This window comes from Perca fluviatilis, chromosome 4 (genome assembly GCF_010015445.1).
Source record: "Perca fluviatilis chromosome 4, GENO_Pfluv_1.0, whole genome shotgun sequence".
In the NCBI taxonomy this organism is placed as follows: domain Eukaryota; kingdom Metazoa; phylum Chordata; class Actinopteri; order Perciformes; family Percidae; genus Perca; species Perca fluviatilis.
This window is the reverse complement of record NC_053115.1, coordinates 42,759,336-42,777,237: the sequence shown is the minus strand read 5'-3', so window position 1 is coordinate 42,777,237 and position 17,902 is coordinate 42,759,336. Positions and strand designations below refer to the sequence as shown.

General features: G+C 43.2%; 1 protein-coding gene and 3 long non-coding RNA genes across 4 annotated transcripts in view; 3 read left to right on the top strand and 1 right to left on the bottom strand.

Annotated features, from left to right (window-relative positions):
- The window catches only part of LOC120557258, an 83,295-nt gene extending 77,648 nt beyond the window's left edge, over positions 1–5,647 (top strand). Inside the window, exon 3 of the long non-coding RNA XR_005638951.1 lies at positions 5,569–5,647. This is a non-coding gene — a long non-coding RNA (uncharacterized LOC120557258). The remainder of the gene's footprint in view (positions 1–5,568) is intronic.
- Positions 5,648–17,902, top strand: part of pcbp4 (poly(rC) binding protein 4) — a 72,640-nt gene continuing 60,385 nt past the window's right edge. The window contains 3 exon segments of the mRNA XM_039797402.1: positions 5,648–5,919; positions 10,962–10,985; positions 12,664–12,696. Of these exon segments, the coding sequence (XP_039653336.1) occupies positions 5,782–5,919; positions 10,962–10,985; positions 12,664–12,696 (195 nt within the window). The 5' untranslated portion in view covers positions 5,648–5,781.
- Positions 7,098–8,177, top strand: LOC120557256. The gene is made up of 2 exons (XR_005638949.1): positions 7,098–7,224; positions 7,811–8,177. It is a non-coding gene; the product is annotated as an uncharacterized LOC120557256 (long non-coding RNA).
- LOC120557257 lies at positions 8,053–9,193 on the bottom strand. The gene is made up of 2 exons (XR_005638950.1): positions 9,076–9,193; positions 8,053–8,389 (listed from the first exon to the last, which is right to left on the bottom strand). It is a non-coding gene; the product is annotated as an uncharacterized LOC120557257 (long non-coding RNA).

Sequence of the window (17,902 nt, the reverse complement as noted above, 5' to 3'; positions counted from 1 at the left end):
TTCAATATTAACAGGTATTTGGATAACCCGTAAGTTTAAAGATCTCTATGAAGCCAATTTCTCTCAACTTTTAAAATGCTTAAAGAAAGATTTAGATCGCTGGAATCTCCTTCCCCTGTCATTAGGGGGGAGAATAAATGTAATCAAAATGAATATTATGCCTCGCTTTTTGTTTCTTTTCCAGTGTATCCCCATCTTCTTAACAAAGTCTTTTTTCATAAATGTAGATAACTTTTGTCCAGTTTTATTTGGAATGGTAAAAACCAACATGTCTGCTGTGAAAAAGGTCCATTGGTATCCGTACCGGTCCAGGATTCAGCTTCAGATTCGGCGAATATTGTTCTTTTTGACGGGGTTGGGTTTCTGCCGAACCTTAGATTTTTTTTCCACTGAACCCTACGCTTGCGCTACGCGCTCTACGCTGGTCGCCGTAATGACGGCGCCGTTGATTACGGGAAGGTGTTTACGTAGGTGGAGCGTTCAATGCAGCAGGCTGTGAGAAAGTGGAAATGGAACTGGTGAGCAGAAACAGTGTTGTTTGGCAGTACTTTCAGTCAAAAGAAGACCATTCAAGTCCAGCTACATGTTCTATCTGTTCACTGCTGATTGGTCTGGTGGTGGCGAGGACCCTAAACTATACACAACATGGCCGCTGTTACAACATCTGGTCTGAAATATCTGAAAGAATACGAGTTGTGCATGAAGGAATCTCCAGACAGCAGCCAGAATGCAGCAACTTCAGGTACGGCAAAGGAAGGACAGTCACTTTCTGGCTGCTGTCTTGAGAAAGATGAAAAGATGAAAGTACTGCCAAACAACACTGTTTCTGCTCACCAGTTCCATTTCCACTTTCTCACAGCCTACTGCATTGAACGCTCCACCTACGTAAACACCTTCCCGTAATCAACGGCGCCGTCATTACGGCGACCAGCGTAGAGCGCGTAGCGCAAGCGTAGGGTTCAGTGGAAAAAAAATCTAAGGTTCGGCAGAAACCCAACCCCGTCAAAAAGAACAATATTCGCCGAATCTGAAGCTGAATCCTGGACCGGTACGGATACCAATGGACCTTTTTCACAGCAGACATGTTGGTTTTTACCATTCCTCAGTTTTTTGGTATTCGGTTTCGGATTCGGCAGAATCTTAACCAGTGGATTCGGTATTCGGCCGAACCCCAAAAATCTGGATTCGGTGCATCCCTAACAGACACTAAACAAAATTAGTTTTTTAATAAGTACATAAAGATATTGAAATTTGGTATTAAATGTTGAGGCATTATTCGATACTCAATACTATGGAGGCAATTCGGTCGTTGCTTAAAAGTATCAAAGTGCCCAGCCCTAAAAATCCCATTTAAGGATCGTTGACTGTAGTGCTGTACAACCAAAGATATGAATCTGTGGATTATTTCCTGGATGAATGGATGAGTTGTTTGGTCGCTAAAATGTGGATCAGTGTTTCCCAAAGTCCCAAGATGACGTCCTCAAATGTCTTGTGTTGTCCACAACTCAAAGATATTCAGTTTCCTGTCCCAGAGGAGAGAAGAAACTAGAACAATGTTCACATTTAACACGCTGACGTCAGACAAGTTGGACTTTCTTTGTCAAAAAGATAACTCAAACTGATGAATCGATTAGAAAAATAGTTGGAGATTAATTTTCTTTGCAGCTGTAGAAGCAACTAGGGGTGTAAGAAAAAATCGATACACTTGAGTATCGCGATATTTTATTTTGCAGTGTTGTATTGATTTTCAAAAAGGCAATATCGATTTTTATTTTTCATTTTTTTTCATTTTTTTATGTAAAAAAATATTCATGTAAGACAGTGGTTCACGTTTATGTTGCATTTAAACTAGGGTGACCAGACGTCCCTGGTTTTCTGGGACAGTGCCCAGTTTCGGTGACTTGTCCCTGGCTGGAGCTGTCCCCGGAAATGTCCCCGTTTTTCACTGTGACTGACAGACCCGAAATTGGAATTAAATAGTCGTGTACCCTACACGCACAGGCTCAAGACAGCCAGAGCAAGCGCTGCTCAGAGCTCAGAGATCTTCTAGAATGCCCATATTTTACGATGCTAAAATTACTCATTATTTACATGGAGTCTGGTGGGTTTAGTGAACGCAATTTCGCAGACTTTTTTATGTTTTAAAATAGGATCTTACTCTTTAACAGAAAGGTCGACCTCCTTAGAAATCCTTTCCATAATGTTGTCAGACACTTACAATATTAATCTGAATCTGTCAGCAGCAAAACCAGCACTTTTATGAACGTAAATACAAGCTGGACAATTGTCCTATTAATTTACACTGTAGCTTGTTTCACCGCTGCCGACTGCAGCGATCTCGTTTAATACTGGACCAATATGTCAAAGGAAAATATTTCCTCACTAGTTTTAATTTATCCGATACTCAACGAGCTGTTGCAGAAACAAGCCCAGCATGAAGTAATAAAGCAAAAGCTGTCAGATAAATGTAGTGCAGTAAACATTACAACATTTCCCTCTGAGGTGTAGTGGAGTACTTATGAAGTAGCAGCAGGGGCGATTCTAGGATCAGACCTTTAGGGGGGCTCAGACCCTAATGAGAACGTGACATGGATATAGTGGATGCAAAAGTGTTAAATCTACACCATGAAATTACCAACTTCTTCACAACCGTCTCCTGCTCTCCCTCTAACAGATAGAGACTCAGCCAAAGGGTCAAAATTATAATGTATTCTCATGTAAACTATTTATGTCAGCACAGACATTTAAATGTAAATTTCTTAGCCAGTGTATCCCACCATAATGGTTATTATATTGCCAAATTCGTGCAATTGCTAAAATTGACAATCCCACTTACTTATATATATATCCCACTTACAAATATGAATATATATTTCTACTGGTATGCTTCCTAGTGACATTAATGCAAAAAATATGAAGAAAAAACTATTCCACCTGTGTGTGCATGGTTATAATTCTGAAGTGCAAAATAGTTCATGCTCCAGCATAAATATTTCCATCCATAGATAAGAATAATCAAGTCTAACCTCTGAATTTCTTTTCAAAGTGCACCAGATTGATGCATTTATGCATGCCCATGGACCCCCCTAGGGGGGGCTTGTGCCCCAATGCAGCTCTAGGTCTAGTGACCCCCCTGGGGCAGTGTCCCCATTTTAAGTTTTACAAAGATAAAAAATTACCTTTTTTGGAGGTATTTACGCTTCTGAGCTGAAAATGTCCCCGGATTTTGTCTCAGAAATCTGGTCACCTTAGTTTCAACCCCCTACTGCTAGATGGCTATGCTGAGATGCACCACTAGTGTCCTCGTCTAACAGTGCCTAACGGTGCTTAGCAGTGCCTAACAGTGTCTAGCAGTGCCTAGCAGTGCCTAGCAGTGCCTAGCGGTGCCTAGCGGTGCCTAACGGTGCTTAGCAGTGCCTAGCAGTGCCTAGCGGTGCCTAACAGTGCCTAACGGTGCTTAGCAGTGCCTAACAGTGTCTAGCGGTGCCTAACAGTGCCTAACGGTGCTTAGCAGTGCCTAACAGTGTCTAGCGGTGCCTAACAGTGTCTAGCGGTGCCTAACAGTGCCTAGCAGTGCCTAGCAGTGCCTAGCAGTGCCTAGCAGTGCCTAGCGGTGCCTAACGGTGCTTAGCAGTGCCTAGCAGTGCCTAGCAGTGCCTAGCGGTGCCTAACGGTGCCTAACTGTGCCTAGCAGTGCCTGACTTTTTGCTAGAAGCTAACAACGTAGCTCTGGCTGACCTTTGGCCTACTTTAGCATATCAACATTAGCTCACTAAGAACCTGTGAACCACAATCCCAAACTGGCAGTTTGATTTTCTGTGTACTGAATTGTTTACCTAAAGTAATCTTCTTTGGCTTTTATGCATATCATGTTTTTTTTTTAAATATTAGTTTTTCAAAAATTATACTTTAAAAAAAATCCCAATATATCGCCTTACGCACAGTATCGAAATATATTGCGATATATTGAATCGTGACCCATGTATCGCGATACGTATCGTATCACCAGATTCTTGCCAATACACAGCCCTACAATCAACACCTCTTCATACACACCTTTATATTTATTCATCTGCACACCTAATGCTTCTGAGTATCCTGGTTGGCACGGAGACAGATGCCTGAAGACATAATGATGTGCAGGGCATACACACTTGCACAGCTGTTGTGTACAGTGTGTGTGTGTGTGTGTGTGTGTGTGTGTGTGTGTGTGTGTGTGTGTGTGTGTGTGTGTGCGTGTGCGCACGCATGTGTGTGTCTGTGTGTGTTTTTCTGTCTGTGTATATGTGTTTGTGTGTGTGTGTCTTTGAGTCGGTGTGTGTGTGTGTGTGTGCATGTGTGTGTGCGCGCGCATGTGTTTTTTGTCTGTGTATATGTGTTTGTGTGTGGGTGTGTGTGTGCGCGTGTGTGTGTTTGCCTGTGTGTGTGTGTTTTTGTGTCTGTGTATTATGTATATGTGTTTGTGTGTGTTTTTGTGTCTGTGTATATGTATGTGTGTGTTTCTCTGTGTGTGTGGGTGTGGGGGGGGCGAGCGTGCGTGTGTGTGTGTGTGCGTGTGGGTGTGCAACAACAGCGAAAACCCGTCTTTAGTATGTAGGAGCGGCTTAAGCTGTTTTCCTTTCTGTTTTGGAGTGTTTGGGGTAAAAAGGAAATGCTCAAGTACCATCACGCTTGAGTGGTATTTCCATGGCCGAGAGCTGATTTAATTCAGCCCCCTAAGCTTTTTAGAACCCAGTTCCCAATTAATTTTTAAATTACCGCGCCGGCTTGTTGACTAGCTCCTGACACTTGAGATATTATGTTAATTTACACACCTCTTACTGAGTCGGCTCGCTGCCGCTGCTCAGGGTGTGGAATCAGTGAAATGCCTCGTAGGCCTCGTGGCTGCAGAGACAAACACTGCAGCTCACAGCGGAGACCCAATCTGACTGCAGATCACTCACATTAACACACACACACAGACACACACATATCCACACATACAGACGCACACACACACACATACAGACACACACACAGACACACACACACACATACACACACAAACACATATACACACTCATGCATACCCGCATCCACAGGCGCTAACACAGACAGACACACACACACACACACACACAGACGCACACACACACACATGCACACACACACACACACACACACACACACAGACGCACACACACACACACACACACAGACGCACACACACACACACACACACATGCACAGACACACACACACACACACACAGAGCAGGCAGAGGTGAGGGAGAGCAGTAGACGTGGAACGTCCACATGTTCCACCAAAACCAGTTCCTTCCTGAGACTATTTAGCAGAGGCACCGTGGCTCCGTCCGGAGCTCAGCCCCGCCCACAATGATTGTGATTGGTTTAAAGAAATGCCAATAAACCAGAGCAAGTTATTATCTCATCCAGGAATGCAGTGTGGACTAGCCAGACCTTCCTCCGCAGCGCTGTGGAGGAAGGTCTGGCAAAGCGAGACTAGTTATCATATAAACAGATTGTATATATGCTGATCTCAGCCTTTCCTCTTTCTCCTTTTCCACAGAGTTGACAGGAACAGGAGCAGAGATAAAAGCCTCCCCTGACAGCGGCTCCTCGTACTTTCCCACCGTCCGCCCCCACCCCCCACCCCCAAATCCGCCCGCCGCCCTCTTGCAGCCTCCCAGGGCTCTCCGAAAACGTTCCTCGCCGGGTTCTCCAAAAAGGGTTCTCTGTGGCGTTCTGGGAAGCTCCATACGCCCCGGGGCCTCGGACCTTCATGCGTCTCCCAGCAGCGTCGTCCACCCACACCTCCACCCACCACCACCACACCACCACCACCATGAGCTGTGAGCAGGAGTTTGGAGACGGAGCCATGGGAGTGACGCTCACGCTGCGCCTCCTCATGCACGGGAAGGTGAGCTCAGGCCGGGCCGGAGACAGACACCCGAGAGCTGGCCATGTTCTGTAGTGTTCTCATTCCCAACAAATCTCCAACAGACCTGCCCCCCACTGCTAAAAAGAAATCCCAAAAGGAAATGCTGGAGATGTTTTGAAAGCAGGGTAACAGGAAACATTAAGACATTAGTACAGGTAGATTAGAGGTGCAAAAAGAGCAGAAAAGTGCCATGAGATATACAGAGTATAGACAGGACCAGAAATATAGTGCAGTGACAGTAGTTTACAGCTGGTTTACAGAAGGTGGTTTAGAGTCATATAAATTAAATATAAATGTATGCAGTGTATTAGCAGTTACCTTATAAGAGCAGAATAAATATGGCTATGTAATATGAACAATGTATGAACAACATGTACAGATATGTGCAATGTGGCAGCAGTGACATTATAATAGTAGTAAGAGTAATATAGATCTATGCAGTGTATTAGCAGAATAAATATGGATATACTGTATGAGCCATATAGACAGATATGTACAGTATGTTCGGCTATGTGCAGTGTGGGTATTGTAGTGCAGAAACCGTAACATTATAAGGTACGCACACACACACAGAAGACAACAAGACGCCTAAAGGCTGCAACAGCAACAAAACAAGCTTCCACGAGAAGCCCAGACCGACAGGGAGTGTATCTGCTAGCAGGTATAGTGTGTGTGTATCAAAGCCTGATATATTCGCTGTGCCTTAGAGCTCTTTTTTTTTCTGGTTAAAAATGAGGGATGTCACAAATTTGGTTGCCCCCCCCCCACAACTCAGAAACATCGATTCATTCCCCCATTTCAGATTTCAACTCGAAACACATCGGTTTATATGGAGCCAGGACAGTGACAGTAACCTGTGGTATTGAAAATAAAAATTGGCATTGAAACAACAAATATTGGAACTGAAAAATTTTGAACTGAAATATAAAACACAAACATCAAAAAGTAATAATCTCACAATGCTATTATTTTATTTCACTTTGACATATTTTTGCATTATGATAGGTTTTTCAATGCCAATCTACATTTTTTCTTGATGTCTGACTTTTTCAGTGACAGTTTTTTTTTACGCTGTCAGGATTTTTACAATGTCACTGGTTTTCAGTTTCAACTTTCTGTCACTGTTTTGGCGGGGAGGAGGGGCCTGAGGGAGGGACAAAGGGGCGTGGTGTACAGGTAATTTGCATAGGCTACTGGGAGAGACCGCAGCTCCACAGGCATCCTCACAGATTACCCATATCTGCAATGGCTTCCACAAGTTCACCTGGAACCTCCAAATCTCAAGTAAGTCTGTTTATTTCTGCCATTTCTTTTCACTGAAGCAGGCTGGTTTAGTGTTAACTTTAAATGTAGGCCTAAGCTGTGGCAGAGGTTAGAACTGTTCTCTTAATACATCCATGCTTAGCACACGTCAGCTAACTTGTGGCTAATTGTAGCTAAGTCTCCCGTTGAACAAGCGCTAACGCTAGCTAATACCACATCAGCTAGCCCACTTGGGGGTTTAAAGTCATATTAATAGTGCACTGATGTGTCAGTCTTTAAGAGGGTCGCCTGCTAAATCCCTCCAACAGTCTGCATTTATTTTGTACCCACTATATATTTGTACCGATAGACTGTATAACAGTCTGTTTGTACCACGCCTCCAGAGGGACCTTGACACTACCAGACTTGTCCAGGACCCTGTGCAGCTTCAAAATGTTCAATTAAACCTTTTTTTTCAATTTTGTTTTGGATGCTTATTATGGCCATATGTGCATAACAAATTAAATGCACACCTAAACTGTGCATTTTATTTACAAAAAAAGTGTAATTGTTTTGTGAAGTATTCTAAAAGCAACTGCAGTCTTTTAACATTACTTGTCAATTACAGGATATACAAGATCTTTTCTTGGAGGGGGACCGTGACAGAAGAGTCTGCCAGTGGAGTACTTTTACCACCCATCCAGTGCCCTCTGAGGCTACAGACTATGGCAGAACTGAGGGCAGCCAATGGCGGATAGCTTTGCATGACTGCACTTAACTATGTGATTCTTTACACATAAACATGGCAGGACAACACAGGAAAAACATTTTGTTTGTTATTTTAAAATGACAAATACCACTACTACTTTATATGTAGTACTGATTTTAATCCTTAACAATTTTTGAAATGACATGCATTTACAGTATGGGCTCCAGCAAAACAGTTAAATCTGTACCTTTTCAGTGAATAACAAATAAATATATTCAAGTAAGAATTTGACTCTATATTTCTTAACAAATTACAGTAAATGCAATGATAATGCATATGAGGGTTAATGTGTACTGGCCTATGCGAAAGGGTACAAGTCCCATTTCATGACTAAAAACAGTGTAAGTGTAAATAGTCAAAATCCACAGGCTGACGTTGCAGAACTTCCTGAAGCCTTCTCAGCAGTCTCTCCGTAAGCTGCCTCCCAGTCGAAGGTGCCTGTAATTATACACAACTTAGTGAAATCAGATGAGAAATGTAAAGGTTATGCCTTTGAGCCAGAAATACCACAGACATACTAGTTTTTGTTTACAGGCAAGTTTAAACATGTATGTCCAAGTAAACCTTTAACCGATAATATCAGTTTAACAGTTATAAAATATTGTACTGGACTGTTTACATGATAATGTTAACTTATGTTCAGCTAAGGCAGTTTTTCAGTAACTTTTCCCAGTTGGAGATGTCAGTAAACGCGTTCTGCCTGTGTGATTTGCCTAGAAACCTGTCAGTCAGCAGCTATACTTGTGATTGGAGGATAGTTATGGGGAGGGCGTTCCCGTGCCAGGCGGCAGGTAGAGAGAGCGGAGCTCGTTCTCTTAAGACATCCATGACGGAGCTGAGAGATGCAAGCGAGTCAAGCTCGCGGCACCAGCAGTAACACTGGCCTTAGGACTCCTAAAGGACAGGAATTACTGTTATTATAAATACTAGATTATAGAAGATAGATTGACATCCCTGGCGGGAGACTTAGCTACAATTAGCCACAAGTTAGCTGACGTGTGCTAAGCATGGATGTATTAAGAGAACAGTTCTAACCTCTGCCACAGCTTAGGCCTACATTTAAAGTTAACACTAAACCAGCCTGCTTCTACGTGAAAAGAAATGGCAGAAATAAACAGACTTACTTGAGATTTGGAGGTTCCAGGTGAACTTGTGGAAGCCATTGCAGATATGGGTAATCTGTGAGGATGCCTGTGGAGCTGCGGTCTCTCCCAGTAGCCTATGCAAATTACCTGTACACCACGCCCCTGCGTTGTCCCTCCCCTCAGGCCCCTCCTTCTACGCCAAAACAGTGACAGAAAGTTGAAACTGAAAACCAGTGACATTGTAAAAATCCTGACAGCGTAAAAAAAAACTGTCACTGAAAAAGTCAGACATCAAGAAAAAATGTAGATTGGCATTGAAAAACCTATCATAATGCAAAAATATGTCAAAGTGAAATAAAATAATAGCATTGTGAGATTATTACTTTTTGATGTTTGTGTTTTATATTTCAGTTCAAAATTTTTCAGTTCCAATATTTGTTGTTTCAATGCCAATTTTTATTTTCAATACTACAGGTTACTGTCACTGTCCTGGCTCCATAGGTTTAAAACTGCCTATTCCACTTGATGTCAATTGCTCTGCCTCTTTCTGTTGTTTCATTTTTATTTTTATACATTTTTTTTGCTGCTTTTAAATGTCTTATGTATTATCTTATGTATCCCTGTACTACGGTGGCCCTGAGAGGCCACAGCACGCAAATAAAAGAAAACACACGCAAATAAAACACAGCCCGCAAATAAAAGAAAACACACGCAAATACACCACAACACAACGGAAGTGTTTCCAGGGGACACTTTTAAGTGATGCACACGTGCCTCAACCATTGGTGTTTCCAGTACATAGACAGACCAACAACAGGAGAATTTTAACCATTTTCTCCAATTTATTCATCACTAAATTCACTTCTGAGAACGTTTTAGGCGAGAAATAAAGTGTTTACATTTCAAATATAGGCAGTCTTGTGAAAATCGATGCCGAATTGACAATTTGCCTCAAAGTTTTCGGAGTTGAGAAGCTCCATAAAGTGACGGGACAGCCAGCAGGCGCCTGCCGGGGATGGCAGCTCGTCGCTCGGCCAGGAATGCTCGGAGACCCCGCTCTAAGCTGGAGGTCTCTCAGACCGCTCACGTAAATAAGAGGCTTTCATTTGGCCGCTGATGGATCGTTTGTTTAAATATCACAACACATGTCCATCATAAGATCAACGGGAACCTGTGGTTAACGGTCTTTTCGGGGTTAAACTCCACAAGTGCCTGCAGGCTTAACAACCTCGCTGGGTGGCTGGCCGACGCACGCACACACACACACACACACACACACACACACACACACACACACACACACACACACACACCGCAACAGGCGGGGGAGAGAGAGAGATACCCATTTCTCAAATCAGAAAACAAACACACCAATAAAAGTGTGAACAAAATACCAAATCTATAGCATATGTCATAATTTAAACAAGTCTATCTCTCTCTCCCGCGCCTGCTGCGCTGTGGCCGTCAACAGTTAATTTCTCGCCTAAAACGTTCTCAGAAGTGAATTTAGTGATGAATAAATTGGAGAAAATGGTTAAAATTCTCCTGTTGTTGGTCTGTCTATGTACTGGAAACACCAATGGTTGAGGCACGTGTGCATCACTTAAAAGTGTCCCCTGGAAACACTTCCGTTGTGTTGTGGTGTATTTGCGTGCGTTTTTTTGTTTTAGTTGCGTGCTGTGGTTTATTTGCGTGTGTTTTCTTTTAGTTGCGTGCTGTGGCCTCTCAGGGCCACCGTACTGTACAGTGTCTTTGAGTGCAGAGAAAGGCGCTTTTAAATAAAATGTTTTATTATTATTATTATTATTATTATTATACACAGAGCAATCTCGGAAATGGAACGTCGTGGATCTAGACAAGTATGCGTGTATCTGTCCTCTGAGGATGACAACAGTAACATTTTGTCTTTTGTGTTTTCTCCACAGGAGGTAGGAAGCATTATCGGCAAGGTGAGCTGTACTTTTTACCCAGGGAGACCACAGTGCAGCCGGATGCTTTACCAAAATAAAACACATTTTAAAATAAAACACCCAGGTTCACGGTGATTTGGGCTGTCTTGACTTCTCACAGCGAGACACGCCATCAGGCACACGGAGAGAGAGAGAGAGACACACACAGACGCACACACACACACAGGCACAAATAGGCGCCAATTACCACAGTTTTCCCCACTCATCCTGTCTCTTTCAATCAGAGAAAGAGAGGAGAAGGAGTGCTTTGTGACTGGCATGTAGAAATATGCGTTCTGTATGAATGTCCAGGCGCCCGATCGGGCGCGTATCTACGCTACGCGACAGTTACGGGCCCGGTGTGTTATGGCTGTTACACTGCAGAGAGAGAACCAAATCCTCTCTTTCCATCTCAGATAAATTACAGACAAAAGTCTGAATATCTGGCGGATTCAAATGGCCAATCTACCAGAAGGGATTTCTCTGTTGAATATTAGAACACATTAAAGCCCAAATTATGGAGTCTATGTAATAGTCATTCGGTATCATGTCTGAGTAGATAACATGGAATCATTTCACTCTCATATGAGAAATCCCTCCCCATCTTTAGTCTACGGTTGGCTGAAATTGGCACGCCGCTCAAGATAGCATTCGCTGTAATCCCCGCTACAACCGAAATAAAGTTGCCGTGAATTATGAATTAATAGTGTGTAAAATCTCCAGCCGGGCCGTGTCATTCCAATCTGTACTTAGTGAAAAGGAGGCGCTCGCCCCAAGGACGCCAGTCAATTTCAGCGTGGACGTGTTAAATAAAGCCCCCGCAGGATTAATCACCGTCTAGTGAAGTGTCATAATGACCGTTGCCCTCGCAGCTCATTCGCTAGCCCTCGATTGGGGCTGATTCCCCTCCGCGTATATTTAGATTCCCGCCCTCCCCATCACTTCCAGTGTGTGGCCTGTTAGCTGACAGACTCTGACATTAAGACGGCAGGAAAATGACACCACTGTTCCACTTCCTGTTGGGCCGTGTCAGTCTACGGTCGCCCCGCAGGAGCTGCTCTCAAACGAGGATGGCGGGGCCGCCGCTCGCCAAAGCTGTCTTCAGCGGTGGAAGCAGTATTCAGATCCTTTACTTCAGTAAAAGTACTAACACCACACTGTAAAAATACTCTTGTTACCAGTTAAAGTCCTGCGTTGAAAATGTTCCTTCAGTAAAAGTGTGTAAGTATCATCAGGAAAATGTAGTTTTAAAGTATTAAAAGTAAAGAAGAATCCTCCCATTTTAGAAAGTGTCGACAGAAATGTGAAGCAACACAAATGACCAAAAAAAGCGACGAGTGTCAACAAACGGGTGACAAAAGTAAAAAAAAAAAAAAAGACAAAAGTAAAAAAAATGTGGGTAAAAAAAGTTAAAAGCTTATGTTTGAGCCATGCATACTACTCAATACATGTCCTGTGTTCATCCAGAAATCACAAGTCATGTTAATGTCCTTCACGCATCCCCCCCCCAACTTAGTAGCTGCAGCAGGTTTAACATCCCTCAGACTACTGTAGTTCCAGTCTTGAATCTAAACTGTGCTCTGCATCGTGTAAACATGTGTATTCAGTGGCTTTATTCCAGGGGAGTGACACTCTGCAGTGCAACTCATTCCGCTGTGTGTCTCTCGTCTCTCCACAGAAAGGAGAAACGGTGAAGAGAATACGAGAAGAGGTAAGACGCTGCCGCCCCGTCTGCCCCGTCTGCCGCCCCCCATCCTGCAGATTCTTTCTCTCTGTCTCCTTCTCCTTCTCCCGTCTCCTCTTAATCCATGACAAACCCTTCAAATGAAGCTCACATTAGCATCCTGCTAATTACAGCATCATCAGAAAGCATTGCAACGCAGCAAGGGCGTAGCAGGGTGTAGCAGGGCGTAGAGCAGGGCGAAGCAGGGTGTAGCAGGGCGTAGAGCAGGGCGTAGAGCAGGGTGTAGAGCAGGGCGAAACAGGGCGTAGAGCAGGGTGTAGCAGGGCGTAGAGCAGGGCATAGAACAGGGTGTAGAGCAGGGCGAAACAGGGCGTAGAGCAGGGTGTAGCAGGGCGTAGAGCAGGGCATAGAACAGGGTGTAGAGCAGGGCGTAGAACAGGGTGTAGAGCAGGGTGTAGAGCAGGGCGTAAAGCAGGGTGTAGAACAGGGTGTAGCAGGGCGTAGAGCAGGGCATAGAACAGGGTGTAGAGCAGGGCGTAACAGGGCGTAGAGCAGGCTGTAGCAGGGTGTAGAGCAGGGCGTAACAGGGCGTAGAGCAGGCTGTAGCAGGGCGTAGAGCAGGGCGTAACAGGGCGTAGAGCAGGCTGTAGCAGGGCGTAGAGCAGGGCGTAACGGGGTGTAGCAGGACGTAGAACAGGGCAAACACAATTTAGGTGCAACCCCCAAACAACGTTTGACATGTTTTCAGGATCTTGGGTTTCTTTCAACCAAATTGCCTAAAAATAACCTGGATGTTCTTCAGGTAAAATGAATGATTACTTTAATAGAATTTTGGTTATTTTATTCAAATGTATGGCATTTAACAAAATACTTTTAAATGGTTTCAAGACAGCATCCTGACTAAACTTTGACATGTCTGTAATTATCCATCCACATCCTCTGATCTTAACTGTTAGTCAAAATAATTCATAATTTGAAAAAAACACATGAAAAGCCGTTGAAAAAAGTGACAAAAACCTTGGAAGAAACGCCAAAAAAAAGCGACGGAAGGTGAGAAAGTAATTTATTTTTGTATAATGTCATAAAAATGTGGTTTATTGGCCATGAATTAAAAAAAAACGTTGGAAAAAAAAAAAAAAAAAGTTGATGGTTGATGGGAAGTCAACACAAGGGTTAAAGCAGGTCATGCTGGACTAGAGACCAACTAGATTATCTGGCGTCCAAAAGTCCAAGACAGTAGTCCAACTATCTGGAGTCCGGTACTACAGCACTGAAACAATAGTAGCAGTAAAGTCAGCTGTATTATATATTGATATGATTTATATTTCTGCTGTAACTCTGCTCTACATAATGTGAAAAGGTGCTGTCAGAAGAGTCGACGCGTGTCCCTTTTGCGTGTAGATTCCCGTCATTTCTGCCTACTTTTAGAATGTCGGTAAATATGTGAAGGTGTGTTTTTGTGTTTTCTGGCCGCCTGCTGTGATGTTAGCCGCGGTATGGTTTCTGTCTTCAGCCGTCTCTGCTGTCAGCTCAACTGTCAAACGGTTTCCATGGCTCGGAGCTGCGAGCGCTGAGCCTCCCTGTGGAATATACATGTCCTCTCTCCACGTTCCCGTCTCTTCAAGGAAACCCAGATGCAAAATTAGAGAGAGAGAGAGAGAGAGAGAGAGAGACAGACAGACAGAAGTGAGGGAGACAAAAAGTGAGACTGTTTTCTGATATTTTTTGAGTGTCTCTCGCAATATGCCACAGCCTTTTGCGATGTGTTTATTGCGCCAGCTGACACCATCACGACGATTAAAAAAGACATATTGTGCAGCCCTAACGCTGCAGTGTTTCGTCATTGTAGGGCTGCAACTACACAATTTACTTCATAGTTTTCTGTCAAATGTCAGAAAATGGTGACATAAAAACGGACTAATGATTAAGCCGATGGATCCATTACATACTACATACTACTCTCTACTGTTGTCTCTCTACATACTACTCTCTACTGTTGTCTCTCTACATACTACTCTCTACTGTTGTCTCTCTACTGTTGTCTCTCTACATACTACTCTCTACTGTTGTCTCTCTACATACTACTCTCTACTGTTGTCTCTCTACATACTACTCTCTACTGTTGTCTCTCTACATACTACTCTCTACTGTTGTCTCTCTACATACTACTCTCTACTGTTGTCTCTCTACATACTACTCTCTACTGTTGTCTCTCTACATACTACTCTCTACTGTTGTCTCTCTTCCGTTGTCTCTCTACATACTACTCTCTACCGTTGTCTCTCTACATACTACTCTCTACTGTTGTCTCTCTTCCGTTGTCTCTCTACATACTACTCTCTACCGTTGTCTCTCTACATACTACTCTCTACCGTTGTCTCTCTTCATACTACTCTCTACTGTCGTCTCTCTACATACTACTCTCTAATGTCGTCTCTCTACATACTACTCTCTACTGTCGTCTCTCTACGTACTACTCTCTACTGTCGTCTCTCTACGTACTACTCTCTACTGTTGTCTCTCTACATTACTCTCTACTGTTGTCTCTCTACATACTACTCTCTACTGTGTGTCTCTACATACTACTCTCTACTGTTGTCTCTCATTACTACTCCTCTACTGTTGTCTCTCTACATACTACTCTCTACTGTTGTCTCTCTACGTACTACTCTCTACTGTCGTCTCTCTACATACTACTCTCTACCGTTGTCTCTCCAAATACTACTCTCTGCCGTTGTCTCTCTACATACTACTCTCTACTGCTGTCTCTCTTCATACTACTCTCTACTGATGTCTCTTTACATACTACTCTCTACTGCCGTCTCTCTACATACTGCTGTCTCTCTACATACTACTCTCTACTGTTGTCTCTCTACATACTACTCTCTACTGTTGTCTCTCTACATACTACTCTCTACTGTCGTCTCTCTACATACTACTCTCTACTGTCGTCTCTCTACATACTACTCTCTACTGTTGTATCTCTACATACTACTCTCTACTGTTGTCTCTCTACATACTACTCTCTACTGTTGTCTCTCTACATACTACTCTCTACTGTTGTCTCTCTACATACTACTCTCTACTGTTGTCTCTCTACATATTACTCTCTACTGTCGTCTCTCTACATACTACTCTCTACTGTTGTCTCTCTACATACTACATACTACTCTCTACTGCTGTCTCTCTACATATTACTCTCTACTGTCGTCTCTCTACATACTACTCTCTACTGTTGTCTCTCTACATACTACATACTACTCTCTACTGCTGTCTCTCTACATATTACTCTCTACTGTCGTCTCTCTACATACTACTCTCTACTGTTGTCTCTCTACATACTACATATTACTCTCTACTGTTGTCTCTCTACATACTACATACTACTCTCTACTGTTGTCTCTCTACATATTACTCTCTACTGTCGTCTCTCTACATACTACTCTCTACTGTTGTCTCTCTACATACTACATACTACTCTCTACTGTTGTCTCTCTACATATTACTCTCTACTGTCGTCTCTCTACATACTACTCTCTACTGTTGTCTCTGACGCTGACAGCCACTGCCCAAGGGTCTGTATTTTATGAGTTTGGAGTGAGAACGGATTGGGTTTCACAGTCCACAGCAGAGAACCAAACATGTTGCATGTAAAAGCGCCCTAAAACCTTACCAATATGTATTCCAAATTGCATAATACAATATTGGCACATCTTTTTGTTTGTCTTTTATGTGAAAAGCACACTTGTCAGCTCTCCGCTGGATGTTTTACTCTCATTCTGGAGGCCGACCCCGTTCGCCTAAACTCGGCTTGAACCACGTTCCAAGTTAACTTCAAATTCCCCCCGAGGCACGAACGAAACCGCCACCCTCCCCTTCTCTCCCTCTTCTCTCTCTGGAGTGTTGACTCATGTGCAGTCATCTTCAAACCAGTTCTCTGAGGACACACTTTCTAAAATAATTCCTCCCTCCAGAATGTATTTGTGGCTTATTACTTAACATTTTTGCAGGCGAGTGGGGAACTAAATGGAGTACATTTTAGGCTCATTAAAACACACCGGAGTATTGTTTTCCCGTTGAAACGCACCGGCAGGAGTTCTATGAGCTGTGAGCCCCATTCCAGTAAAAAAAAAAGCTGAATTTAATCCCTTCTCACATATTTTGCAGCTTCGTGCCGCCGCTGCGGCGACACCGAGGCTTTTATTTGGCCCGGCCGATGTTGCAGAGACTCAGAAGTGCTTTTGTAAAAATACCAACGAGGATTTGGTGACATACTGTAGCAGCTCGTCCTTGTTCCTCTGCTGTAATACGAAGAAGCCAGTTCAAAGGCTTTACTTTTCATCTTTCATTTCAGCTATTTTCATTGTACAAATGGAACAAACGTTCCTGAAGATGACCTCTATTTATCTACAGGATTTTTCTTGAATTTAAAGGGTTAGTTCCCATGTATAGAGGGAAGTGTACTTTACTACTACTAAAGAGTGCCACTTTGGAAGATAAACCTCTGGATTTGCAACACGGTCTCACGGCAGTTGGTGAAATGGTCAAGTTATTTTTAATCTATTGATTCTTGTACACTGACACATTAATCTGTTTTTTTTTTCCCATGGTGCTCAGAACGTAATGGGAAGCATCTTTACCGAGGTTGGGTTTAGGAAAAGAAGAACGGGGAAAGGTAACGTCACACGCCGGGACGCGATCCGCGGTCTCTGGGGGACACGGGACAACAACGGGATGGTTGGGTTTAGGAAAGGAACAACGGCGGAATTTTTGGCATTCCATACTACTCGCCTCCGTAGTCGTGCTGTGATCACGAAAGATGCTTCCCAATGAAATACATTAGTTTAAAAAACATACTGACCACCAGGAAATAAACGACATAAACGTGTCTGTGTACATGAATCAATAGATTAAATAACGTGACCATTTCACCAACTGCCGTGAGACTGGGTTGTGATTTGACAATAACAACAACTAGAGACTGTTCAATCATCATATGAGGCATATGACCATATGGTCCAGTAGAAATTATAACGGATTTGCGGCTAAACTGTTTTTTTTAATGGACCCTAAAATGGTAAAATAAATGCATTCCTGCTCTCATGCACACTCAGCTGATTCTTTTCTCCGTCCCTCTCTGACATTCTTTCTTTCTTTCTTCCTGCGTGTTTGGACAAGGACAATGTTGGCTTTACATTAACTCTCCACGGGGAAACCGACATCTCGTATCTGC